This window comes from Tympanuchus pallidicinctus, unplaced genomic scaffold (genome assembly GCF_026119805.1).
Source record: "Tympanuchus pallidicinctus isolate F22 unplaced genomic scaffold, pur_lepc_1.0 scaffold12, whole genome shotgun sequence".
NCBI classification, from domain to species: domain Eukaryota; kingdom Metazoa; phylum Chordata; class Aves; order Galliformes; family Phasianidae; genus Tympanuchus; species Tympanuchus pallidicinctus.
The window spans coordinates 16685241-16712693 of record NW_026294637.1 but is presented as its reverse complement, the minus strand read 5'-3'; the positions used below and the strand labels follow the sequence as shown (position 1 = coordinate 16712693).

Sequence of the window (27453 nt, the reverse complement as noted above, 5' to 3'; positions counted from 1 at the left end):
CGGTTACCGACACCGCCTGCAGCTCCTGGCATTCCGTCGGTCTGAAACAACAGCGTTCTGACCGTGCCTTAAAACGTGCCCCGGGCTACAGCCAGCACGGAACGGGACACAGCTGCGGCGTTACAGACCCAAAACACCTGCAGCATCGCCTTTGTCTCCTGGCAGTACCGCCACCGCTCGGGAGGTGGGCGCTTTCTGTACCCGCCCCGCGCGGCGCTGCGTCTGTCGGCTGAGGCGGGGAAGGTGCTATTGGTGCCTCTCCGATCGTTACGGTAACGAAGGCTTAAATAACTGAGCGGACGTGGATGTAAGTCTAGTGCCGGGTCTAAAAGGCAGGTGTAGAAGATGGGCAGCTGTCAGACAAACCCCCAATTTTTGCAGATCCTACCACTACCTGCCATCAAACATAACCCACACCTGATCTACATTCTAAATGAGAGCAATCATTTTCCTGAAGGAAAAATACACATATTATTCCAAGGCAAAATGACTGATAGAATATCCAGAGCTCAGCTAATTCAGAAAGTTTCCTTCTAAACCAATAAAGCACACTTTGGAAACCATCCGAGAGATGCTCCTACTGAGCAAATCCACTGAATGCACCCTTTTCCTTGCTCCCCCCCAACTTCATACATTCTTACCAGTGCCATGTTAGTATCAGTCCATGCCTCCTATTCAAAATATATGGTGACATACAAGAACTGTGATACAATTTTCTTTATTAAAAATAATTTACAGTATCAGTAACATTTTATGCACAATTGTCATCAGCTGAACTTCTGGTAAGATATCTATACAATACACACTGAACTTAAAACTTCAACTCTTTTGTTGGCTTTGAACAGCAGACATTGATTTGCAGTTGCTTAAATACGATTAATATACAGAATTTCATGTCCTTAAACTTAGGTGTAAAATGTATAAACATCAACACTATCCCAAAGCTTGGTCATTTGGGAGGGCACAAAGAGTAAATGCTTAGAAAAACTGGAATATTCTTCTCCAAATCAAACTGGAGAGAGAATTCTAGGTTAAATACGTCTAACACAGTCACTTCTTCAAACAGGAGTATTTCCTCCTATGCTTTAAGATACTAGAAAGTCTAATTGAACAACGCTTTTTTTTGTGTGATCACAGCAATCCTCTGCCTGCATTGTATCCTGCTACTGCCAGAAGCAGGCTTCCCTGCTGCCCATCCCAAGCTCACAGATCCTAGCAGTGAGCTCAAAGTTCAACGTCCTGCCTTCATTGCCAAGCTACTGACCCGACCTGACGGCACTCCCTGCTGCACGAGGGGAGGGGGGCAGGCACACGACCATGGATCATGGCAGCTCACTACTGGGCGAGAAGCACAAGGTGGGTACATAAACAGTTCCCCTCAGCACCTACCACCTGCAGGCATGCGTGTCCTAAGGGTGGGAGTCAGTCTGCACAAGTCACAAAGATGCTACGGACATCGGTGTGGTTGGGAGAGGACCCACAGCAGCCACAATAGCAGGAGCCTCCAGGTTGACAGCATCTGCACTCAGAGCTGTCTTTCACTGACATTAAGGCATAGGAGTGCAGCAGATTTTAAGTAGTCGCTACGGTAATGAAACCATCACACCATTCTGAAGGGATGAGTATTGGTGGCAGTAACTCTAAGACACAGCCCTTGAAATTGCACTTCACAATACTGGTTTACCTTGACATGGCTTGGATCACTGTCTCCTGAGGCAAGGAGCGTCACTGCACTGGGAGGGCAGGAGGCTGTGCCCCACTCAAGCACTAGCAGTTGCACAAGTATTCTAGATAGCCCTGCAGCTGTACTTCATTGATCTCCTGCACAAAGCATCACTGTGCATCAGCTCTAAAATCAGATCTGTTCCTTAGTAATGAACGTGCATTTTCTTCAATTATGAATATACCTTTGAGCTGGAAAAGAAGTATTAGCTGCTGTTAGACAAGTAGCGAGATCTCAATTCTTGATAAAATTACCAGAATGTACCACAGAACAGAAACCCATCCAGCATTCAGTTGAATACAGTATTAGGAAATGCATTGATGTATTACCCATATCAATGGGATGAGTCACTGGAATAGTTTTTCTCATCTCAGCTAAAAGAAAAACACAGCAAAATTATTGGAACAGGTTATATAGAATTCCAAACCGTACAGAATTTTGTCTAGCAAAAAAAGGTATCAGAACTATGCCAATGGAATTGAAGTTTGCAGCTGAACTGTCTCAAAATTATGTTGTATTGATCTAACTGTGTCAGGGTTTATTTTCCAGATTTTTAGGCATGTCATAAACATACTATTTAAGGATGCCAAGAGTGCACATGTTGGTTTGCACGTCAGCTGGCTTAGCATCTAGTTATAGAATGAAAACATGCAGTAAAACTAATGGAGTCTTCTGGCAAGTCAGGACATTTAAGACAATGTTTATCAAGATCAAAAAATCTAACAGCAAAATCTTGCCAATTCATAGCAGGTTTCTGCAGCTTTGTCCTCCAAAAGCAATCCATCGCTCTACAAACAGAAGTGGTATCATGAAACTGCTCAAGATACAGGAGCACAGAAATACCTGAAGCTATCAGTAAAGACAAACTGGCACAGATCAGAAGCTCTCAGTGACCAAGCTAAGTGGTAAAACAAAAGCATTTCTGCAGAAACTGTGCATCTTCCATTAATGTTAAATACAAAACAGTTTTTATAAGCAATAATAATTTGATTTAGTGGAGCTGCAGTGGCCAAGAGCCAAATCTGTTCAGTATTCTGTGATCTTCAGCAGGGGAATCTGATGCCTGTTTGGAAGAGCTGCAAACTAAAAAAACCATTCCAAAGCATGGAAAGGCAGCATGGCTACCTCAGCAATTTAACATGTGACAAGTGTAACTCATTAGACATAGGCTGCAAGTAGAGCAGAGTAATTAAGGAGTTGTAATACAAATTCTTAAAGGTTAAAATACTGAGGGAAATTCTCTGGCAAGTGATATCAGACAATACAGTAAAAACCAACGCTACAAAGGACAAGCTTGAGGAAGAGATGACAAAGCTCTCAACTGAAAGACACTGCAGAATGCTGGGGGGCTGCACTTCAACACCAGCCATGTACCGTGGGCATTCTCTTACAAGCAGAGATATACTTCTATAGCCCACAGCACTTCATGGGTTGATACTTTTCCATCTGGATCCGGAAGGGATATAATTCCATACAATAAATGGGACACAGGGGGCCTTATGTGCCCATCATTTTAAAAGCAAGACATTCAAAACTGAAGATCTATTTTGAGCTCTGGATGCCAAAGAAGCAAACCATCCATCTGTTTGCCCTTTAACCTTCCATACCATCTGCTACGTTTAAACCAACAGCAGTACACAGATTTACAGGTGCAAAAACTAAGTGGAAACAACTGCAGAAAACCTTCTTACATAATAATCTTCAGCACAATCGGTTTGAGATTTCACACGGTTTATTTACAAAATGGTCTGAGAAAACATCCCCTCCATACTTACAGCTCTCTCTGCCATAACACACGTCGATTTTAGCAATGTTTAATAGCACCATTAGAATATTATTTAAAATCAGGAAGGATCTTGCTGCAGTTACAATGATTCACAATCTTTTACATCCATGGACGAAGTAACTTAGAGCACACTAGGGCTGCCTGCAGTTCCACAGTACAGATTCCTGGGTTCACACAAGGCATTTTCAGAGTTACCAGTTAGTGCGAGGTACCCACAGTCAGTAGCTACTATAAGAATCTTCGAGCCACAAAGTTTAGACTTCCACCATTTTTGTATAAAGTTACCTCCACATCGTTGTCAAACAAGGCAAACACGCTGAACACTTTCCCAGTGCTTGTCTTCAAAACAAAAGCAAAGAGACACCCATTAGGAGCTTCCCTTTCACTTCCCTTTACTTACTCTCAGTTAGCACATTAGAAGCAAGTTCTGCCTAACACAAACTCATTCAATCTGATTATCTGCCACTGCACAACACAGACACTGCTAGGAGCAGAATGAAGACTTCACCCAACAACACGGTTTTGATCCTGTTGAAACTGTGCTACACACCTGCTGTTAGCAAGAAAAACCTACTTCCCTACGAGGGCACAAAGTACTACCATGTAGATACCTGACACAGGATACGAAACTGAAGCCTCCCTCAACTAATTGTGCCTTCGTCTTCAGAAGAACACAAATGAGACTCAATTCTGTTCTAACACAGCGCCCATAATTGCACTTCAGTACAAACTTCAGGCCAAACTATCAGTTTACTTTCAAAGAAGATGAAGTATTTTTTCCTGCTTCCAATCATCAGGACCGAAAGCACAAGTTAACCATAAGTGTGATCAATAAGAAATTCAAAGATACTGCAGATATACCTTAATATCCAAAGTCATTTTGGGCGACAGCTCTGAAGGGAATAATATAGAGAACTGCTCTCTGCCAGTGAGACCCAAAGTATTTGGATTTTCTCCAGGAAGAAACTGAAGTGGAGCTATGCCAATTCCAATCAATTGACTTTTATGGACTTTTTCATAGCTTTCAGCTAGGACAGCTTTAACACCCTGCAAAGATACAAGCAATTCTGTATTTCAGTACAAAGTTAAATGCAAAAGTGAGCTTCAAATATTTTTATGTAGAAAGTCCTGCAGTTCAGGCATATAAGCACTTTGTATGAAGCCTGCAAATAGGGAACATTCTAGCTGTAAAACTAGACAACAGCAAATAAACCTCAACAGACCCAGACAGTATGAAACAGTTTCAGAATGCACAGTGACTGTGCTGTAGCTGACAGGGAGCAAGCCCCAGCTGGAATACAGCTGCTTCCTTTATTCCAGAGCTGTACAGAAATAACTGGCTAACTCAGAACATATCCTGAGTATTACTGGAAATTAGTTTATTATTAAAAAAACTCTAAAAACCTATAAATACTCTGCAGAATCCAATCAGAGTCCAGCACTGGATGTCTAAGTTACCTCAAGGAGTCTGGAGGCCTAAATGATCTCACATGGTCATCAAATTCAGAGCTACCCTTCTGACCAGTCACTCTCTTCCATGAAGTCTTTAGCATAAATTACTGTTAAGTAAAATGCAGGATTGCATTCAACCTTAAATACAGGTTCTAAATGTTTATGCCCCAAATTAAACATTATAAAAATATTTTTAGATAATAAAAGACCCCACAACACAAAAAACCACAGATATCAAAAAAAAAAAAACCAAACTAGCAGTACCAGTAGAAAAGGCCCTTTTGCTGCCCAGTCTCTTGAGCTGCCCAGTCCGTACTTCTTTCCTGCTAAAATAATTACAGGAATGCCTTCTTTCTGGTACAATTCCGCTGCTTCAAACACATCTAGCTGTGGAACAACAAAATTAAACAGCCTGAGTGAGTGAGATCTTAATCCTATCACAATTTTGAAGCAGCTTCTTATGTTCTTACCGTTTGTCCTGATGGAAAGTGAATTGTTTTAGGAGCTGGTTTTCCTATGAACTTGTTCAGAAGCTTGATATTAGCAAATGTGCCCCTTGTCATCACAGCATCATTACCCCGCCGAGCCCCATACGAGTTGAATTCACGAGGTGTGAGTCTAAAATAAGGACATTTAAGAAGGAAACCACTTTTTCATTTGCTTTAAAACAGTGCTTTCATTTGCTTTCCAACAGCACTGTGATTACTCTAAGTACTGCAGCATCACTCAAAACCACTAGGTTATCAGCACAGGATGTAAAGAACTATTTATCAAATACAATCATTATAAATCATGAACATGTAAATAATTGCTAGATTATTCATAAGCAAAGCTGCAATTTTAAATGCATCATCTATTACTTCATTATGAAGCATTATGAACAGTATGGTGCTTACAGAAGAATCATGCAGCAATCATTCCAGCTCAGGAGTTGCCACAGTAAAGCAGCATGTTTACTAATCCCCTAGCAGCATGTGTACCAATAAACACTGCAACAAAAGTCACAGCCTTACTCAAATCAAATGACAAACTTAGGAGTAAAGGTTTATTAATTTTCCCCTTTCCTGTAACACTACTCATTCAAATGGAATGCAAGTTAGGCTCAGTCTGTACTGCAGGCTATTGCTTTGTCACACTCCATTGACACTGATTATAATACTCCTTTACAACACGCCCAGCAGTGGTGAGGCCAAACCTCGAGCACTGTGTTCAGATTTGGGCCCATCATTACAAGAAGAGCATTGAAGCCCTACAGCATGTCCAGAAGAGAGTAACATAGCTGGGAGGAGTCTGTGAGGAGCAGCTGAGGGCGCTGGGACGGGTCAGCCTGGAGAAGAGGAGGCTCAGGACAGAGCTTACCCTTTGTTAGTCAGGTACTTAGCAGCAGCACTGCTCCTTGCAATGCTTCCAGCAGGAGATATGTGATCTGTGGTTACAGAATCTCCCAAATAGAGCAAGACATGGGCATTTTCAATCGGCTGCGGGGAAACCGGTTCTTTGGCCTGGGGAGGAAGGAAAACAAAACGGGTTTTTTTCCTACTAAGAGCCTTAGAAACAAAAATATTTCTGCAAATGTTAAGACACATGGATACACAGACTCAACTTATTCCAGATATACAAACAGTATTTAGAGGACTGAGAAATATTATTGATGATAAAATCTATTACTTATATGGTGAGGTGTGACTGGAATAGCTGCTCCTTTTCTAGTACATAGTGGTAGATCCAGCATACTCACAAGTTTATCAAAGAAGGAAGGACATCTGATATAAGTGGATTTCAAGTCCCAGGGAAATAAAGGTGACTCAGGCGCTTCCAGTGAATTCCATCGTTTGTTTCCTTTCTACACAGAAGTAACCAAAACCAGAGATATTGATTTATGGCCTACTTACACTCTGAAAATGAAGACTTACTGGTGACCTTCTTTTGAGCTTGTTGTATGTTACAAGTTATCTTTCTGGATAGCATTAATACATGGTATGCATATCAGTCAAATTCTGATTTAATGTAATGGAAACAAGTGGCAATCCAATTATATTCAAGTGGAAAACATTATAAAGCAACAATGCAGTGCACCATTTAGAATCAAAGACCATTCTCACCTCCATTTTTTCTTTCAATTCCTTAAACATAGATGATATCACACACTCTTCCTCCACTGTGTGTAGTTCTTTCCGTGTGGGCCAAATATCCCTTAAGTAGATACTTCTGCCATCAAAGCCAGTGCCTGAGCAAGGTTTTAAGCAGAATGCTAATGAAGTCTTTAAGACTATTACTGTACATACATCCATATATGCAGACACACATATAGCTTTTCAGAGAACTGTATCTGAAGAGGATTTTTTTTTTTTTTTAACTACAACAAAGCTTGCTGTGCTTTCTCTTTAAATGCAGTGTTATGTACACTGAAATGCACAGGAAGAAACCCCTTCTAGGCATGCATTAGAAGCAGAAATGTGAGAGGTAAAGAACACTCACCCAAAGGCTCAGTCTCAAAGTCTATTCTAACAGTGCCTGCAATAGCATACGCAACTACCAGTGGGGGAGAAGCAAGGTAGTTGGCACGGACACAGTCACACAGACGTCCTTCAAAGTTCTTTGTTCCAGACAGCACTCCACAGGCAATGATTTCACCCTGCAAGGCAGGACCATGGTTACCCTCCAGGACCTCATGGTACCACAATGCTTACGTGAGATTTTGTTGACTGAGATGCACTTCTTGCATTCCGCTTCAAATACGTAACCTGAACCTTCAACACAAAGGCGTTTTGTTCTCTGGTGCTGTCCTTCCTTCTCCCATGAAGAGCTTCTAAACTTTTAGCAGATGTGCTCTCTAGCCACTTCAGTGAACTCCTGCCTTAGTTCTTATATCCTTCTACTGTTTCATAGGAGAAGAATGCTGCAGCTGTTTACACACTGCTGATACAAAGCAGTCCAGGACATAAGTCTTGAAAATCCCTGCACATTACATCCTTTCTAAGATTAGGTTCCACGTATTCATGTTAGCGTTGATATCCACATGCCACACAGACTGTACTTGTTACACCTATTTCACACAGCTACTGTTGTCTCCCTCTGAAAAGCAGATGCGCAGATGCCTAACATCACACCACAGTCCAAACCAGGAACAAAAAGCTTTTTTTTTTTTACACAGAATACTGCATCTCTTGATCAGTTAGCAGGGCAAGATGTTCCTATACCCCATAAGCCTTAGAGCTCTACCTGCTTTATTGCATTCCTGATGGCTTCTGGAAGGGGAGCTGTGTTTCCAACACATGTTGAACATCCATAACCAACAACCTCAAACCTACATTGGAAAAAAAATAATAAAGTAGCACATTAAAAGATGAAGAGCAATTTGTCAGGTTTTTTTTTTTTTTTTTTTTTAAGCAGTAATCACTAAGAGGTGTTTTTCTTTTCCTCATTTGGTAATTTGACTTTCTAGGAATTGCATTCCAGACACTGCATCTGATGAATGCAGGCAAGTTACAAGGTGATATTCCTGTAACCACCAACCTAAGCCAAGTCAAATATTTCTGTTCAGCAAGTACTGGTAACACAAAGGCAGCAACATTCTTCACAGAGTAATCCTGTAACACTGCACAGCTGTATGGACAGTGTAATTGCTACAGCTACTGAGCAACCAAAAGCACGCCCAACAACAACTCGGGCTGAACACTAACAGACCACCCTTAAGAATTCACATCCAGCTTCCACTTCTGAAATACAGGACTAAGTGCATTCTGTGAAAGCCACTTACACACACAGCTTGTTAGTGAAAGCCAGAGTTCAGCTAAGGTAAAGATGAAAGATCATGAAGTTGTAAGGTAGGAATAAAATGGAGTGAAGCTTAACTTCAACCAAACACAAAATTAAAAAAGGATAAACTAGCAAACTTATGAATTAGCCATCCCAAAAAGCAGAGCAAGTGTATTTACCAACCTGTACAAAACCCACATATACTATTTTCTAGAGATCCAAACAGGAATCAAAACTTACCCAAGCTTACTGAGGTATGGTAATACTCCACTGGAACTGAGGTAATGTGTAACCATTCCACTGCCTGGTGACAGACTAGTTCTTATGTAGGGCTTCACCTCTAGGCCAGCTTCAACTGCCTTTTTGGCCAGGAGTCCTACAAAAAAAAGACAGTTCATATGTTTATGTCCCTTAAAAGAACATTTACATTATGCTAGCTTATTCAGCTGGGACCTTCAGTTTATTAAGTTGAAGCAACTACTTGTGAATAAAGTTACTTAATTCATAGCAATATAATTCAGATCTCTGTTCTCACTCCTATTAAATATTTTGTTACATTTTCTGTAACAAATTTCACCACATTCTAGCTGGCAGTCAGCACTGCACTGTCTGCTCCTCTACTGACACAGGCCACACAGCTTCAGAGGAAAGCCTGCCTGAGCCACAGAAGGAAAGCAGTAAGGTCTGAGCAGATTTGGGGAAAACTAGCCACACTTATGATGGGAGGGCACCAACTCCTCAGCTAGTGATAAAGGCAAAGGGCAATTTTTCAGCAATCTGGATTTTCTCTCCACACTGCTGCTACCCATAACGTTCAAGCCATTAGCATCCAGATGAAGGCAAAGATAAAGCCTACCTCCTGCCACAGCTGTGTCCATACGTGCATCCACTTGAAGACAGCCCTAAAACTTATCTGTAAAAATGCTACCAAATAATTTTGGAATTACTGTTATTAATGCTGCTTTATGACACAAACTTTGAGATTGTATTACTGGAGAGAAACTTGCAGTGCATAACCTCCAAAACACACAGGTTTAAAACTACAAGTCTACTGTGTGACAACCTGAGGTCGTTACAGAGAATCTACAACAGTGAACGCAAATAATGGCAAAACAAGGCACAGTCAGCTTCTATCAGACACAACATACCTGCAGCAAGCATGACAGATGGATTGCAGTTATTTGTACAGCTGATTACTGCAGCAATGACAACACAGCCATGAGAGAGCTCGTATTGGTTTCCTTCATACTGAACAGGTACAACATCATTCTGTTTTTCAGCTGCAATCTGAAACCCTTTAACACCAGCCTAGGTAACAAAAACACGCATTAGCAAATATTCACAGGCTCGAAGAATCACAGGATGGCTTCTGTTGGAAGGGACCTTAAGGATCATCAAGCTCCAACCCTCCTGCCCACAGGCAGGGCTGCCAATCTCCATCCAAACATCGCACTACACACAGTATGACAGTGCAGGCAGACGAAGCAAATCTTACTTTAGAGGAATATTCAGCTGTCCCATAGGAAGCCTTCAAGAGAATTTTTAAAAAGCCCTCAGTTCTCCTCACTTATCACATACACAGTGTTCTTCCTTCTTCATAATTACGTTAACTGCAACAATGAATGTTGCCAATGAATAAATGCCAGTCAAAGCGTGGTTGCTATCACACACACTTCCTGCTACAAATGAAAGATTAAGCCCTTAAGAGTAGACATCTGATTTCATAGATTTTTTTCTGAATTGGAGCCATTCCCAAGGCTTTATTTGGAAGAGGACTGCAACTTAAAGCAGAATGAACTCTCCAGCCCCTCAGCACTGTCGACCATCATCAGCTATGATCTGTCCCCACCACAACAGACCATTCTGTATCATACATCTCATCACAAGCCAGAAAGGCTAAAGGCAAGACAGAATTTTGAAATTAAGTGGAAACATTTCTGATCTAAAGCTATTGCTAGACTTCAATTTTAATGAGGAACACTAAAAAAACCCACACTAATTCTTACATCAGCTGTACTCTTAGATGCCTATGCATCTTACTTACAAAAAAAATGAGCTTAAGAGCACTCTCTGAAGTGAAGTTAAGCTACAAGCAAAAATCCTTTATTAGTTAAGGTAGATGAAAGTAGTTAAAAACCTCTAACAGTGGGTACTTTCAAATCCTCAAAGTATTTCTGCATCTCTTAACACAAGATGATTTTTCTTCTTGTAATGTTTGGGAAAATAAGTGTTTAAAAAAACTAAGAAAAATTAAAAAATATTCTCTGAACTTCCACTAGTTAATTCCAATGTTTTCCCTCCCTGGCAACCTAAATTGGCCAAGTAAGGACTTTCCAGTGTCACATTTATGACAAGGTACACCTAGGATTTACCAGCTACTACCTTAGGGACTCTTGTCAAGCAATAGAAGACTTCAGATTATCTGTTCACATAGTAACAACTAGAGCTCAGCAGGTGTGCAGGGAATAAATAACATTTATGTGGATTTTAAGGAGTACCTTTTGAAGAGTACAGCAGTTGTACAAACCTTTTCATTTAAGCAGGTTTGGAAGTCACTTTTCATGTTACTGACAGCCACTCTATCTTGGGATCTCTTGGGGCCACTGACATGAGGAATTATAGAACTTAAACTAATTTGCACTACCTAAAAAAAAAACAGAAGTAAAAGAGAAAAGCAGGCATTGTCAGTCCCAGTTTCACACTGTATTGAACGTAGAGATGCTCAGAATCTGTTTTGCTTAAAATGCCAGTGTTTTGAGACATTAAAACCAGCCTCCAGTTCCAAGCTGTTACACTGCACCAGGCTGTTGGTCACAGGAAAGCCCAGGTTAGGAGGCACCTCTGAGACGGAACCCAGCCTTCCATTGTAAAAGCAGCCCATTCAGCCAAACCCTCAAAAGGTTCTTATTATTACTCCTAACTTTTCCATCACCCCTAAGACTTGCATATGTACTTGGGAGTGACATGAATTCAAGATCTATTAGTTGAAATGAACATTATTCTACCTCTCCTCTTCCCCCCCTGCCTGTCCATGCCTTAAAGCATGCTCTGCTTAGAACTGTGAGTAAATGCTACTTAAAGTACCAAAAATCACAGCAGGAGACAAAACTTAAATCCACAGCTGATACTTGTTAGGAAATCAAACAAAGAGCAGTAAGTCATTTCAAGTCATTTCATACCTGGGAATACTCGGGTTCTCTGGAAGAACTCTCATCATTTCTAAATAGCTTCACAGCTTTAAGATATGCTTCCATAACCTCAAGCTTGGCCTCATCGAAACCTTAGTAAATTTAAACATGACAGAGTTACATAAAAACCCCACCAACTCTCAGAAATTAACACTTCTAATTGAAAACTGTCCTTGAACATTGAAAGTATTTCTTCTCCAAGGCATACCACTACATATTACATTCCCAAAGGAACTATTCAGGAATGATACAGAAATTAAAATACTGGGGAAAGTGTCCGTTTTTTTTTTTCTTTAACTTTCCCTCTTTGTATTAAGGAACAAAATAAGCTACTTAAACATCAGAAATTGTAGCTAATTAAACTTACAGATTTGCCCCTTAGGTTTATGAAGATCCTCCAAATTAAGACTTACTTGTTTAAAAGAGACCACACGTTTAGCTGATAAAATCCTGCAATGCTGGCTACTGTTAAGAAATCTGGTTTGTTTGCTCTGTGCTGACCAACCCATGCATGTTTGTCATTAAAAATTCTTAACTCAAACATATCAGATTTCAGCTTCAGAAAGGCTTAATAATTCAGGTACGCTTTCTCCTTATCTATTTGTTACTCTGTGATCTTCTCTATTAGTTCTATCTTGAAAAGAAATGGATATTCTTCTGCCTTAGTTGAAGTTGTCAGTGGAAGTCTTGAAATGGAAGAAATCACAGTGAAAATCAGAAACATGCTGTGTTTTGATTCACTGTTTCATGATCTTGATTTGGTTTTGTAGGGACATTTGATTTTGCACTGAAACTATTACAGTGAATGACCTTGTAGGATTTCATCTTTACCTGCATGCTTTAAGTGCTTCAACGTCACATTATCAACAGGGAAAAAGCTCAGAATAGCACCGTATTCAGGACACATATTTGCTATTGTGGTTCGATCTGCCACAGACAGTTGGGAAACTCCACTCCCAAAGAACTCCACAAATTTTCCAGCGACTTCAGCTTGCCTAAGATGCTGTTTAAAAGAACACAACAACTCTTGGTATGCAAAGAAACAGTGGAAGCAATGCCTCTTGCAAACAGCAAAAATACCCACAACCTATGAGATACTGAGTACTAAATTCAAGGCTGGATGTCACATTGTAAGACAGACTTCTATTGGCAGTGGTGTTTTTCAGACGTCCAAGGCAAAAACAGATGGATGCTTCTCAGAACATCACACCAGAAAGAACGTTTTCCAAGCAATCGAAGCTCTTAAATGCTTAGACACTGGCTGTCAACCAACCAGAAAAGGAAGTTTTGTGCCATGCTGGCAAAGCCCTGGCTTCAGAAGGTACATTTTTTAGTTATACCAGTTCATAACTACAGATGGGCCTTTTGTCTTGCAACACTCCAAGAAAAAAGGGTACCCAGAAAAAGTTTAAGCTAGAAGAGAAGCCTACATGCTATCAAAAGAATAGAAAAAAATAGAAAACAAGGATTCTGTGTGTTCTTTCCCCTACAAATAGGTTTTGTCTTTTTAAGAGAGCTTACAAGCAATCCACTACGTAAGACAAACACTCCAGAGGACTATTAAGCAAAAACTCTTAGACATTGTGGGAATCTTTCTGCATCACTACGACTAAAGGCATGCTGTAAATCCTGCCAGGATTTCACTTCTCAAAACCCACGGGTAGCTCTGCCTCAGCAGGCACTGAACTTACCTTTGTAATGCCCAGAACAATGTCTATGGACGTAGCAAGTGGGCTGGCTGTGCCCGTCAGCTCACACCCAACCACCTCAGGCAGAGTGAGAGTAACCGGCATCCCCAGCATCACAGCTTCTGTTTCGATTCCCCCAACACCTGCAGTGGGAATATTACCTTGTTTTTCATCAGTCTAAGTAAACAGACACGAAATATTTCCAAGTTCTAAAGTCTAATAAAACCCTTCCTATAAGTCTAGAGGCCACAGCAAGAAATACAGGTGTTTTCTATTACATATTTGCACGTGAAAAAATAAGCAAGACTACTGCTGAAGTTGTTTGACTTCACATTTAACTAGAAAGATATTCTAAGTTTTATTTTCCACGATGAAGAAAACCTTAATCCAAATTTTACAGTACATGCACAAAAAGCAATTAGGATATCAAAAGGTTTTTGGTTCTCTTTTTTGCTATTTTCTTTAAATTGCATCAAGCAGTTTTTTATGGAAAGAAATTTCAGTAGAGACAAAAAAAAAAAAAACATTCTGCAGATTTACAACTGAGCCTGAAACTCTAGGAAGAAGAAAATATTTCTCAATAATGCTTCAGTAAGCCTTTCAAACTGCTGTCGAGTTACTGTTAGCATACTTACCCCAGCCCAAGATACCCAAGCCATTTACCATGGTTGTATGAGAATCTGTGCCAACCACGCTATCTGGATACAGGAAATCTTTCACGTCAAATACAACTCTTGACAGATACTCCAAATTAACCTGGTGTGCCATTCCAGTCTCTGGTGGTATGATGGAAGTGTTCTTGAAAACTTTTGAACTCCACTGTTTTCGTTTTTCCAAAATGAGGAAAAGAGAGAGATTTTTCTCAGGGATTTATTCCATTCTTCTCGGAACACAATTAGAACAACAAAGCTGATATGCAATGCAATAGTATTTGCTACTTATGTGCCTCGTGCTCATTATTCCAACAGTTACAGGAGTTCCTTGGATCCTATGCATTCTGAAATGGTTAACAAACCCACACACTCCATTCTGAATCCATAGCTCCTAGCTCCCAAATGCAGGGCTGTACAAGGCTCTTAATTTCTAGCTCACGCAGCCGATTTTCAAGCACAGCCAAGACTAATATTTAGACAAGAGAATTAGCATTAACATTTACCACAGATTTCAGTTTAGGTTTTACATACCTGTGTGGGACTAAGGAAGCAATTTATACAAGTGCCTTACTACATGCAAGCTCAGGATGCCACACAGCTACAAAAGAAACTGCCATGGAGGCTCGTAACAAAACCCAGCTCAGTGGTTTCCCTCTTCATACATACAAGCTAACCTGAAGCTTTTCTGAAAGCCTCCTAGTCTACTTACATGAAAAGATTTTTAGATCATTTGATCAGATTCCTAAGCCACATTAAATTAGGGGATGAGGATCAAACACCAATGCTGCAGATCCCTGGCTAGAAGGAAGCTGACACTCACCACAAGATTTACATTCAAAACAACTCTGCTGGCACTGCTGCCTAGTTTGAGAGCAGAAATCCTTCAATATCAGCTTCCATTTAACATTTCTAGTTTCATAAGGTTTGCAACACAAGCATGGACAAATAAACTTGTTACCTGAAAAGCCCATTGTGATCTACAGCACAGAGTTCATGAAATATCAGTCGACTGCAGTTTAGTAAGTGCTTACTTTGTCCAGTACCTTCACACTGACAACACCAAACCAATCACTATCCGCTTTTCCAAATCATTTAAACCTTCTCTCCCCTTTACACGACACCTAGATTTACAATTTCTGCTGTCCAGCAATTTTAAATTAAAATCCATGAACCTGTTACAAGCCCATTTTATACTCACACTGAACTCAGATTTACAGCCTGACAAGCTACATTATGTAATGTTGAACACCAGGAAGCAAACAAAGCAAGATGTCCCACCCACCAAAACATGCAATATACAAAATGCACAGGTGCACAGACATACCTTAAAAAACTGAAGCCTCTCTCTATTTCTGCCAAATTCCATCTCTTGATTTTTCAATACTGTCTCAGGCCTAGAAAGACAGCAAGTTGACAAGTACTATCATAAACCATTTCAAAAGTACAGAAGAACAAGTTGGTTTTGCTTGTTTGATGAAAGACAGTACAGCCTAGTAACATGAATTTTGATATCCTAAGTGATATTCATTAAGATGCTGACATTCATTACAAAGGAGTAATCCACAATTTAAGAGTAACCTCTGCTTTGAGAAAAAGAACCAGGAAGGGAATACAGCAGGGGAGTTGGAACTACATGACCTTCAAGATCCCTTCCAACCCAAACCAAACTTGATGATTCTGTGATTCTATGAATATACCTGCCTTGCAGCAGGAAGAAAGAGAACCCTCAGTATTACAGAGGTGTATTTTATTGCACACCATGACCTGTGAGGTGTCACAAGGTTAGCAGTGCAGTGTTCTACAGAGCCCCGAAGGACAGCCATCATTAAACTGCAGCTTAACAAATGACACTGCTGGTTTCCTGCCAGGATAGCCAAAAACATCACTAATTCTGCATTCCCACACCTGTACCGACCAGAAACATTTGCATATCTGTAAAATTACAAACACAATCAGTGTTTAAATTTTACCCCAGTCAGGCACAAAGAGATAGACACTTGAAGAGCCTGAGAGGAAAGGAATGGCAGCTGAAAGAAGATCACAAGTAATTGTCACAGATTGAATGGACACAATGAACTGTTAAAATTGAAGATCTGGAAAAGAAACAGATGAGGATCCCCTGTGCCATTACACACAAGCAGAATGTACAGTGCATTTCAGCTGCGTGATTGAGTTCAACTCTTTGAAAGAGCAGATAACAGCAGGACAAGGGGAAATGGTTTTAAGTTGAGGAAGATTTAGGTGGCTGTCAGGGGGAAGTTCTTTACTACAAGAGTGGTGAGGTGCTGGAACAGCTGCCCAGAGAGGCTGTGATGCCCCGTCCATCCCTGGAGGTGTTCAAGGCCAGGTTGGATGGAGCCCTGGGCAGCCTGGGCTGGTATTAAATGGGGAGGTTGGTGGCCCTGCGTGTGGCAGGGGGTTGGAGATTCGTGATCCTTGAGGTCCCTTCCAGCCCTGGCCATTCTGTGATTCTGATTCTGTGACAGATGGAATGAGACAGAAGTGATGTTTAGGCAAGTCCATAAGGGCTGGAAATTCCTCCAAGGATCCCACAAGTGAAGAAAAAAAAAAAAAGAAAAAAAAAAGATTACTTTTAGCCATAAAAATCAATGTTTCATTGAGGCTTATCTGGTAATTAAGGGAAGTCTCACAATGCAATCAAAAGCAGTATTCGCACTGTTTACAGTGCAATCTCTATAGACTGTCACAAGCAGAGCTTAACAACACAGAACGATGCAAATAATCAAAGGAGCAAGTTTTCATACTCAGGCACTGGCTGAAGGTGAAAAGGGCAGAGGATAGGTGTGTTCTCTATCTGTGCAGAGAACTGCCCCGAGGCACGGCTCAGCTCCCCAGCACTGCAGGGCCCCTTGCAGCTGCTCTGACCCCGGCACGGCAGTTTCCTCGGCTGGCCCTTCAGCGGAGAAAGCTTTGCTGCTGTCGGCTTCTGCGCCTCACCGCCCCCAGGGTTCGGGGCGTTCTGTATTGCACTGCAGCAGTGAACAGAAGAAGAACATCAGTTTTGTTTGCCCTCCCCACCCCACAAACCATTTGGAGAAATAATTTAAAGAGGAGGAAACAGATGTCGTTTTATTCTAACCCTAACGCAAAGTGAACTCTCGCTGAATAAGCTCCCTTAAACGTAGCAAAGTAATAACCAGAAGTGAACTGCCCTGGATTGCCTGAAGCTCTGACACCATTTGACACCATTTACTCCTCCCATGTGGTCACAACAGGTCAGCAGCACTCACAAACCACACTGGTTAAAGGCTAAACTCAGGGCTTTAACATTCAAAGGGCTGGGCAGAGCCTCATCCAAGCAGTGGGATATGCTGCATGTTTCTTACTCCAGAGCAGTTCTACACATTCATTAATGTCAGAATGATTTACAAGACAAAGACTTCTCAAGGAAAGAAATGAAGCTGTCCTATTCAAGGTGGCTTTTGATATGAACTGTCAAAGATTCAGATACATTTGATGCTCACATCAACTCAGTCAGAAAGCAGAAATTTGGTTTTATTTTTAAAACAAAGTCCATCTAATATGCTACCCATATTTGTGCAAGTTCTCCCATGAGAGCTAAGTAAGTAGTTGTGGTGAAAGGCGAATGATTTAACAAATACTCAAATGATTAAAACAAATCATTGATTTTAAGTAAATCCCCTGCTCTCTGCTGCTTTAGCACAAGAAGATACTTACTTATCTAATGGTAGAATAGCACAGGGCCAAAGAGGATACCTTGTCTTAGGCTCGTGGAATTAAGACCAGCAGGAGATGGCAATTGTATAAAAGCAGCACAAACCACCCTGGGGAGAAGGGTTTCTTATCATAGGTCAGCAGCTGCTGAGATCCTGCAAGCTTTCCAGAAGCCAAAGGACAGTGAGACGCTTTATCGTTACAAAGCAGCACGCTGGGAGACCTCTTGCCAGCACTTGGTGCTGCTGATAATTTCAGGTTAGCCCCATTGCAATCGACTCAGCTGTCCCTGAATGGGCAGAACTGCAACAGCACACATGCAACACCACTTCATACCTTCTTGCTCTTCCCTCTGAGCTACTTAACCCAGCTGAAATCCTGTATGTACCTGGGCATCCTACAGAAGGATGCCTCGCACACCCATACCCAGCTGCTACAGGCTTTTTCCCTGAATTTTTAGGAATTCAAGAGGAGCTCAAGCAATTAACACAGTTCTGCATGACTCTGGGAAGGCTCTGTGATGAATGGGAATAGGGGTGGAGGGGAACTACATTATGGGAAATGTTCAGCAAATGTGGAATAAAATTCACGTTCTCTTCTGCAACGTTATCTTTCTAGTGCAAGGCAGCCCCAGGCTGTTCTCATCACATTACTGCCTGTCAGGAGAAGAAAACCAGGCTGTCAGTCTTCCAGATGTAATACTTAGCCAGACTCCTACAAGCATGCTGTCTCCACGGCCTTTTTTTCATCTGCAGTAAAAATCAAGGCCTATATAAAGTCACAGTCATAACTTAGCAGCTGAAATTACAACCTTTCAGTGCATCCAGTAGTACTGCCAAGCCATTTCTCCAGAGCTGGGAGAAGGCACTTGCATTCAATACTAATCAAGAAAATAACTTTTAACAGTAGGAACAGCGCAAAGCAAGAATTACAGCCACTCCACCTCATTCTCTTGAGACATACTATTTTTTGGAAACCATGACGGATCCAGTTTATTTCTGCAATTTCTTGCCCAGAATTTGGGTTACCAAGTCAGCTCCAAGCATAACACCTCACAATCATTCTCTCTCCTTCTGCAGTATTACTTTCTCCACTTTTACCAGCTCTCTTTCAGGTGCTATCAGGTCTACTTTCAAGGACAAAGATTTGAGAAGTGATTTACCAGGGTAAACAGACAGTTTAGTATAGGGTAAAGGGCACGGTTCATGAAAAGAGAAGAAAAGAGATCTGTTACCATTTGCTGAAATCAATCTGCAGAGAATGGTCAACAGTGAGATCAGTCGGGCAGGCAGGATTGACTTTCACAGGATCTCCTCCAGCATTTCTTACTGCTTCCCTCATGGCAGCGAAATCCACCATTGCTGGAATTCCACTAACAGAAAGAAAGCAAAGTAGCACAATAACGTGGGATGCACATGCATTACACTCACAGACCTCTTCGTAAGCCCAGATCTACTTGAGTTCTATTTCAGAAGTTAAAACCCTACTGTTTTATTCTCCAAATTTTGGAAGTGAATGAATTGGCACTAATTCACAACAAGCAACAGCACGTTTTAAGGTAACAGACCTACAAAATACAGCAACGCCTTCAAGAAGACAATTATTTGCTCTTTTGCCTTGCCATGTTTCTGAAGCATAATGTTCACTTTATAACACCACTTTTAGATACTTATTACCTTATAAATACCTATATGAACACTGCTCAAGCTATACTTTAACACCTTGGTATATATTACTACTCTTCTTACAAAGCCACTCATTTCTGAAGCTCACAGCATATTACAGAATCAATACTCTTGTTACTATTACACTGATAAGTATACTTGAAGCACACAACTGAAGAGAGAACACAGCATTATTTAAATCATTTTTATTTTGCCTGATATCCCATTACTTTATTACCATCACATTCTTTCTAAAACTCTCTTGTTCATAAATACATCATTAATTAGTCTCCACGACATCTTAAATTTAACATTCCCAAGTTGCTGAATGACAGTCCTTACCTTACAGCTATGCTGTACTCAAACCACATCAAGCTATTATCTTCAGAGACTTTAATGTATGCATCATTCATTGTTTCAACTGGATTACACACACTGGTGGAGCATGCAACATTTAATCTCCAGTTGTGCAAAGCACAAACTGTGTTTCAATGAACTGTCAGCCATCTGGCTACAATCTAAACGCCTCCACTTCCATTTGTGTTTTGGCATTAATCCTGTGAAACACCCACTGTAAGCCAACAGCTTCAGCTTCACCAACCTGCAGTAAAACCAAGGCACCCTAAGGAACAATTCCTCTTCTCGTGCCACACGTAATCGTGACGTCTCTGCTGAACAGCAGAAGCACTGCATGCATTTCTACTGACAAAGAGAGAAACTTCAGTACCCAGCAGCTAGGTGCTGTTCATTGCCAAGCTGAAGTACACGTGCTACTCGCTGAGCTCTCACAGGTTATTTGACATTTCTTCCACACACTCACGTGTGCAAACACTCTACTTACGTAAAATCTTGAAGAACAACTCTGGCAGGACAGAAGGGCACTTCGACATCGTTCTGCTTCGTTTTCCAGTCTAAAATGTTCATAGCATCTGTTTCTTTCACCAGGAAGCCATCGCAGTTACGGATGCTGGATTCAAACAACACTCGTATGGAATAAGGCAGAGTATCTAGGGCAAAACAAAACAACTGGCTTAATTAGTGCAACACCCCCAACTCATCATGTCTTTATGAATTACTATTTCACATTTCTAAGGAGGTCCACTTCACTACAAATCAGAAGGGAGAGAGCTGTGGGAAACAAGCTGCCTAGCTGCTGTGGGGTTTGATCCTCACTATAGAAGGTGGAACGGTACAGCAGATGAGTTGCACTGAATTTGAACTGAAGATGCCAGGGTTTGCCCTGTGTGACTGCACTGCGTTACACCAGCAGCAGACAGGAAGGTGTGCTGTGCTGGCAGGAGATGCACACGAGGCATAGAGTTGGGGTTACCAATCAAACAGAATGGGAGAAAGGCAACACTTAGTGGAGTATACTAAGAACTTTTTGTTTGTTCATTTCACCATCTCACTACTTGAGATATCAAGCCAAGACAACCAGTGCCTGATATTTTCTTCTTCTTCAAAAAACAAATAACCGCTGTGATTTCAGGACCAGAAACTCTTCTGATACGTGCCATAAAATTAAACATTTCATAAAATACAAAGAACAACATTTCACTAAACATAACTTCCAGCGCTTTGTCTCTGATCTGGGCTAAGGTACTGAGAAGAAACAGCTTCCTGGCATGGTAGAACTGAGGGAACTGGAAATGAGAAGGAAAAAAACTGGGAGAAAAGGAGAAGCATCACTGCAAACAGACAAAGAATTCACATTTCCCTCCATGCATCATTCTTTGCATAATTCAAGCAGACAAATAATTTAATAACTGTGAAGTATGAACAAATTAGTTACAAGAAGGGAGTTAAACAACTCAGTTGAGGCTTAAGAAAACAAAATCAGTACATTCATCCACAAGCTGCTAATAAAGATTCGCTGTTGTCATCATGAACCTTGCTAAAGTATTTACTGTTGTCTAACCAGACAAGTCATTCAAAATAATACAGAATCATCATCAAAACCATATTTGAATCAACTGTAATAGCACCATTTTACTTTTCAGTCAAATTACCAGAACAGAACTGCTTGACTTACTCCTTACAAGCACAGTTAGCAAGGGGTGCTGCTCTGTACAGGTAGCAGTCATCAGCAGTGCAGGATGGATGACTTTGCTCTACCAGGGGCTACCAAACTGGCAGAGTATCCACAGCACTGTGCGTGGTTTTGAGCCTCCCAGAACATGGGACATCTCAACAAATCAAAGCACACCCAGTGAAGGGCCTCAGAGATGGTTACGGGCTGCAGAATGTGTCACAGAGCTGTGAGAGCTGCACCTGCTCAATCTGAGGAGAGAAAGCTAAGTGCACTAATTGTAGTCTTTCACAGTTGATTGGGAACTGCAGAGAAGGTGAAGCCTGCCTTCTAAGAAGTGCATGCTGAAAGCACAAAAACAGCCACAAGGTGCAGGAATAGAGACCACAGTCAGACACAAAGAAGGTGATGCGATGGGGAGGATGGGTAAGCACAGGATTATGAGACACAGTGGAATCCCCATCCTTGGAGAGTGAAGTGAGAAAGGCTGTTGAAGTCAGCCCCAGTCCAGCAGTAATGCAGGCCCAGCTACCATTTTACCCACAACAGATTACTATCATCAACACTAGAAAAAAAATAAATAAATAAAAAAAATCAGATTTCCCCCCCCAAACAAATCACAAATAAATGAATTAACAGTTGCATTAGAAATCTGATTAACTTAAACAGGCACTTATTGTCAGACCATGGTCAGAAGCCCCAGGGCAGAGCGCAAACAGGGCAAGAACCAAAATTAATGCTCTAGCAACAAATTCAATTATCAATTCCAGATAATGGATTTCTTATTACAATCATCCACACTACACCTAAATTCAATATCTTTCTAATATTCAGTTAGTACAAGGCTTCCAACTTCTGCCCATCAATTTCTATTGGAACAGAAAGACCACCCTAACTAACCTATTCTGCTTGGATTCATTCTGTGAACATTTTCAAATTGCACTGCTGCTCCAATCTTTATTTGGACATCTTCGATAGAAAGCAGTATCTTCTGTTTGAATTTTCACTACAGGCCCTTCAGAAAAACAAAAGAAACCTACAGAATGGGCTGGTTTTGCTACCACTCCACTGTTTCTTCTCAGACAAAGCAACAAACAGAAACATTTTGTCCCTTCCCATTCGGAAGATTAACTCCAGTATTACATTAGAAATTTGCAAGAGCACACAGCTGTTGCACAAAACTTGGAACAGCCACTGTTGCACTAGAAAGAGCTCCTCCCTCTTTGCTTCAAAAACAGGGACATAATTATTGCTGCCAAACATGGGCTTGAAGTGAAATACTCTCTGTAATTTTTAGTTAGGAAATGTTCTTGAATATTCTTGAAATCTAATGTTTCTGAGCATGTTCAGTGTATTTTTCACCAAAGAGCACAACTGAAAGAAGATCCCAAGTACCTCTAATATGTACCTCAAGCATCTTAAAAGCTTAACACGAAAGCTAAGAGAATAACAAAAATATATTCTGATCACCTTCAAGAGCAGAACCCATTTCGGCTGACTGTGACCCATAGCTCTCTCCTTCTGCATTTCTGTCCCATCCCACATCACTGCACAAATACTTTTTATCTATTAGTAGCCATCCAAATACACAGCACAGTAAAAAAAAACCATATCTTTTGGGCAGCTATTAGTGATATATTGCCTGCTAATGACATGCTGAGATTAAGGATTTGTTTGTACACCACCAAAACTCACCCTTCCACAGCAACCACAAGAGCTATCAATCAACTTCATAAAACAATAATAGGGGAGAAGATTATAAGCTTTCAAATACATGCATTAAGAACTCACATACACAATGCACCTCCTAACACTTCACAGCAGTAAGTGGTGCACATGTACTGCAGGTACTGCCCTCATTACAAACATAGAAGTTATCATTACCATACTTGGTGCCTCCAAGCTTTGAGACATTGTAGAACCTCTTTCGTGGATGGTTTCTTAGTTCTTCAATTATGGGCTGGTAAGGGCTTCCTGAAAAAGAAAACACAACAGAGTTATAGATATCATACAATCTTTTGAGTTGGAAGAGATCATTAAAAACCACCTGGTCCAACCCCCCTGTAATGGACAGGGACACCCACAGCTCCATGAGGAGCTCAGAGCCCCCCCAGCCTGACTCTGAATGTCTCCAGGAATGGGACATCCATCACATAACAGGGCAACCAGAGAGCCAGAGCCTCAGTAACCGTAGTGCCAAAAACTTCTTCCTTACATCCAATCTAAAAGGCCCCTCTTTCAGTTTAAAACCATTTCCCTTTATGCTACCACAACAGACCTTGCTAAAGAGCCTGTCCCCTTCTTTCTTCCGGCCTCTTCAGATACTGACAGACCACTCTCAGGTCACCTCAGAGCTCCCGGGCTGCACAGCCCCAGCTCTCAGCCTGGAGGCCTTCCATCGCTCAGGTCATTTTTGTGGCCCTCCTCTGGATGCACTCCTACAGGTCCATGTCTCTCCCATGCTGAGGACCCCACATCTGGATGCAGCACACCAGGTGAGGTCTCATAGCACAGAGCAGAGGGGCACATCCTCCCCTCACCCTGCTGGCCACACAGCTTTGGATGCATCCAGGATATGTTTGGCTTTCTGGGCTGCAAGGGCACACTGCCAGCATACCTGTGTTCTACCCTTACATCCCCCAGCTCGTACTGGCACCCAACTGCACACCCTGCTCTTGGCTTTGCTGAACCTCATGAGGTTCTCCCAGCCACAGCTCAGTCTGCCCAGGTCTCTCTGGATGGCATCCCAGCCCTTGGGCGTGTCAACCACAGAAGGCCAGGTCAATGATAGAAGACTCTTAACACCAAGTTTTCATTTCTGATTTTACCAAAAATAATACTCCTCTGGGGTTTTACGTCAATTACATATGGAGATGTTTTAAATGGATTAAGACACTTGATGAGATAGCTGTGTGATTAAGACAAACGTTAATATTACCAGGTATGCACAGGTCATGCAAATCACCAGTGTAGCCAGAAGCCTTAACACACGTTTGACCTTTATTGTCTTCGTTGACCATCTACAAACGGACTTAATGACTCAGATAAGGACAGACACGTTACAAAGCATAAATCACGACGTGCCAGGCTGACAACAAACAAGAGACGAGAACAGACCAACATATTAAGCAAAAATACCTCTTCAGGAAGACCGCCAGCTCACAAAACAAACGTTTTAATTCAATCGCTAGCAAACTAAACGGGCAGCGCCAACGACAGCTCATCAAACCTGAAGAATTTCATCGAAGCTTTACGGAATTCAAACCCGGATCACAAAGAGCCGGGAGAAAATGGACCCGGCTGCGCCATGGCGGGGCCGCACGGCGAGAGCGGCACAGCGCAGCGCTCCGCAGCACCGCCTTTGTCTGCCGCCCGGCCGCCCCGCACCGCACCGCGGCCACAACAACAGCGGACAAAGGCTGCGCCGCGGGCAGCCAAACAACGCAGCAACCGAGAACGGGGAGAGACGCGACGGCGGCGGGCAGGGATAAATAACGGAGGGCGAGCGGGAGCAGGCGCCGAGCAGCGGCGAACGAAGCGGTTCCTGCGGGCGGTACCGAGGGTCCCGCAGCGGCGCGGCGCACAGCCGGCCCCCCCCCACATCCCAGCCGAGCGCCGCGCGCTCCTCCTCCCCTCAGCGGGGGCCGCGCTCCAGCCGGGCCAGGACCACCGCACCGCCGGCCGGATGAAGGGCCGAAGCGAGGCGCAGGGGTCCCGCCAAGAGAGCGGCACGGCCCTCGGGAGCGCGGGCGGCGGCCGGCCCGCTCGCACCGACCTGGCCTGATAGCGTCCATCGCCGGCGACCATATTAGCTCTGCGGGGAGGGGAGCGGGATGCCGGGGGGGGAGCGGGGCCCGGGCGGGGCGGCTCGGCTCTCGCGAGATTACGCCGCCCCCGCCCAGCTCCCACCTGCCTCCTCGCCGCTCGCGAGATTCGCCGTCGTGCGGCTGCGCGAGGAACGCGCGGTGTCGCGAGATCTCCAGCGATGGGCGGAAGTGGCGAGTGAAGGCGCAGAGGCGGTCCGCTCTCGCGAGAGCTGCGATTTAACGACGTCGGCAGCGGGGCGGGGGCTGCGCCGGGAGGCGGGCGGTGCAGTTCGGCGGCACGTGGAGGAGCCGCTGTGAATTAAGGCTCGTTTCTCTGGGATATTAATTATCTCAGACCGCTGTTTATTCAGCGATAGCGATTTCGGTTGTCTCTGTGAATGTTGCTCTAAAATGATGGCGCTCCGGAAATGAAGTTTGTTTTAACCCTTTGCAAGAGCTGCCGTTCGCAGCGCTAAAAGCCCTCCCGCAGCCCCTCCATGACATCCGGCAGGCTCCCAGTAAATCAGATGGTAATGCTGCTTACAGATAGCTGCAGATGGGGTCTAAAGTTCAGGCCGACTATAAGGAGAGGCTCAAGTGCTTCAAAACTTAATTCTGGGGCTCAGATTATTTTATAGACCAAATGGTCTATAAAATCACGCCTCACTGTGATCAGTTCATAGCACCAAGGGTGTTCAGCAGAGTCAACATGCTCATTTTGATACAGACCATATAATGAGGAGATGGCAAACTTCTACTATTGCAAAATCACTCTATTTTCAGGTTGCAAATGATCACTTTTCCTAGTTGCTCAGCAGGGTCTACGCATTCACAAAGTCTGTTCTCAGAGATAACGTGAAGAAGAAGGGCTTTGTGTGCAGATTGAGTCCTGAGTGTGAGGTCTTCACTTCAGGAAGTACAAGCAACTGGGGAACTTCAAGCTACACTGTCCAGTGCTCATGGCAGTCTGTGAAATATCAGGCTTAACAGCCATAGAGATGACATCTGTTTTGATTCAGGCTATACTTGTTACTGACAAGCTTGTTTTAAATGGATGGCATCTGTTGCCTTCTTTACTGAACGCTGCAGGAAGATGTAGAGAGAGGCACAGTTCAGCTTTCCTACCTCAGGATTTCTGCAAGCCTGAACTGCTGGCAGTGCTTTCCCCCCTAAACCTCAGGAACGAGTATTTTCCTTCTCATGAAGGGAGGGCTTACCTGCCATCTGCTCACACTTGTGTTGGAGAGCCACGCTGTGTGCCCTCCTCACTCACTGCTGGAGTTCTCTTAATTTGGCAAGTACCACTGTGCGTTTCTCACATCTGGAGGGAAAAAGCCAGGAGGGCTGGGTGCCACTGCTGGGCACATCTAGGCTGCAATGCCACAGCTCCATGCCTCTGGGGAGGCAGCAGCAAGAAACATGTTGTACATCCACAACAGAGGAGCTTGGTCTATTTAGTGAAGAAGTGGGCAAGAATGAGTGCGCAGTTGCACAATTCTGCACCAGGCACTGTTATTCCCTAGTGTACCTGGGCATTACAGGCAGAATTAAAGATCTTTTTAGCTGCTGATTGCATCTAGTATGAAGGCATCTTATGCCCACCTGATAGTCTTTAGTCATCCACCAAAACCTTCACAGGTTGGCAGGATGAGCCACTTCATGCATTTTGTTTCCTGATGAGTTGGGGCTTGGCACGCAGCAAGTTCTGTTTTTTGCTCAGTCTTAGTATTTGATTAACTGCACTGTAACCCAAAGGACAGAGAAGGATGCTTATGGTGTGCTGAAGACTTTTTTTTTTTTTTTTTTTTTCACCGAATAAGGTTTTTAGCAAGATAAAATCCAACTCATGAACCTAATGAGACCAGTATCAGTCTGAGACAAGAACACCATATCACTGTTTTAGCAAATGCTCCTCAAGTTGGGACTAGGTAGGAATCCCCCAGACTTGTGAATTTAGGAGAACCCAAGAGGCATGTAGAGGTGGGAGTCCGATGGGGGATTCCAGTCTT

General features: G+C 42.6%; 1 protein-coding gene across 2 annotated transcripts; it reads right to left on the bottom strand.

The window, feature by feature from the left end:
* Window positions 1-702: 702 nt before the first annotated feature.
* On the bottom strand, window positions 703-25521 carry IREB2 (iron responsive element binding protein 2). 2 transcript variants are annotated; one of them, XM_052672194.1, is made up of 22 exons: window positions 25414-25521; window positions 23523-23612; window positions 20451-20616; window positions 19180-19317; window positions 17015-17239; window positions 15574-15643; window positions 14232-14415; window positions 13600-13739; window positions 12740-12911; window positions 11900-12000; window positions 11248-11364; window positions 9869-10028; window positions 8961-9096; window positions 8184-8268; window positions 7440-7596; window positions 7064-7188; window positions 6700-6804; window positions 6321-6463; window positions 5432-5579; window positions 5226-5348; window positions 4371-4556; window positions 703-3848 (listed from the first exon to the last, which is right to left on the bottom strand). In XM_052672194.1, exons 1-22 carry the CDS (start codon window positions 25430-25432, stop codon window positions 3738-3740), a joined length of 2901 nt encoding a protein of 966 aa, XP_052528154.1. In that variant the 5' UTR covers window positions 25433-25521; the 3' UTR covers window positions 703-3737. The 2 variants fall into 2 exon arrangements, with proteins under 2 accessions (XP_052528154.1, XP_052528152.1); XM_052672192.1 differs by lacking the exons at window positions 23523-23612; window positions 25414-25521 and adding an exon at window positions 20211-20308 and having other exon boundaries at window positions 20451-20541.
* Window positions 25522-27453: the final 1932 nt, after the last annotated feature.

Excerpts from the sequence above, each read along its gene's own strand:
- IREB2 (XM_052672194.1), bottom strand. Across the intron at positions 11,365-11,899 it reads GAGAACCCGAGTATTCCCAG|GTAGTGCAAATTAGTTTAAG; the intron begins GTATGAAATGAC and ends TTTTTTTTTTAG. Across the intron at positions 4,557-5,225 it reads CAAAAGGGCCTTTTCTACTG|GGTGTTAAAGCTGTCCTAGC; the intron begins GTACTGCTAGTT and ends GTATCTTTGCAG.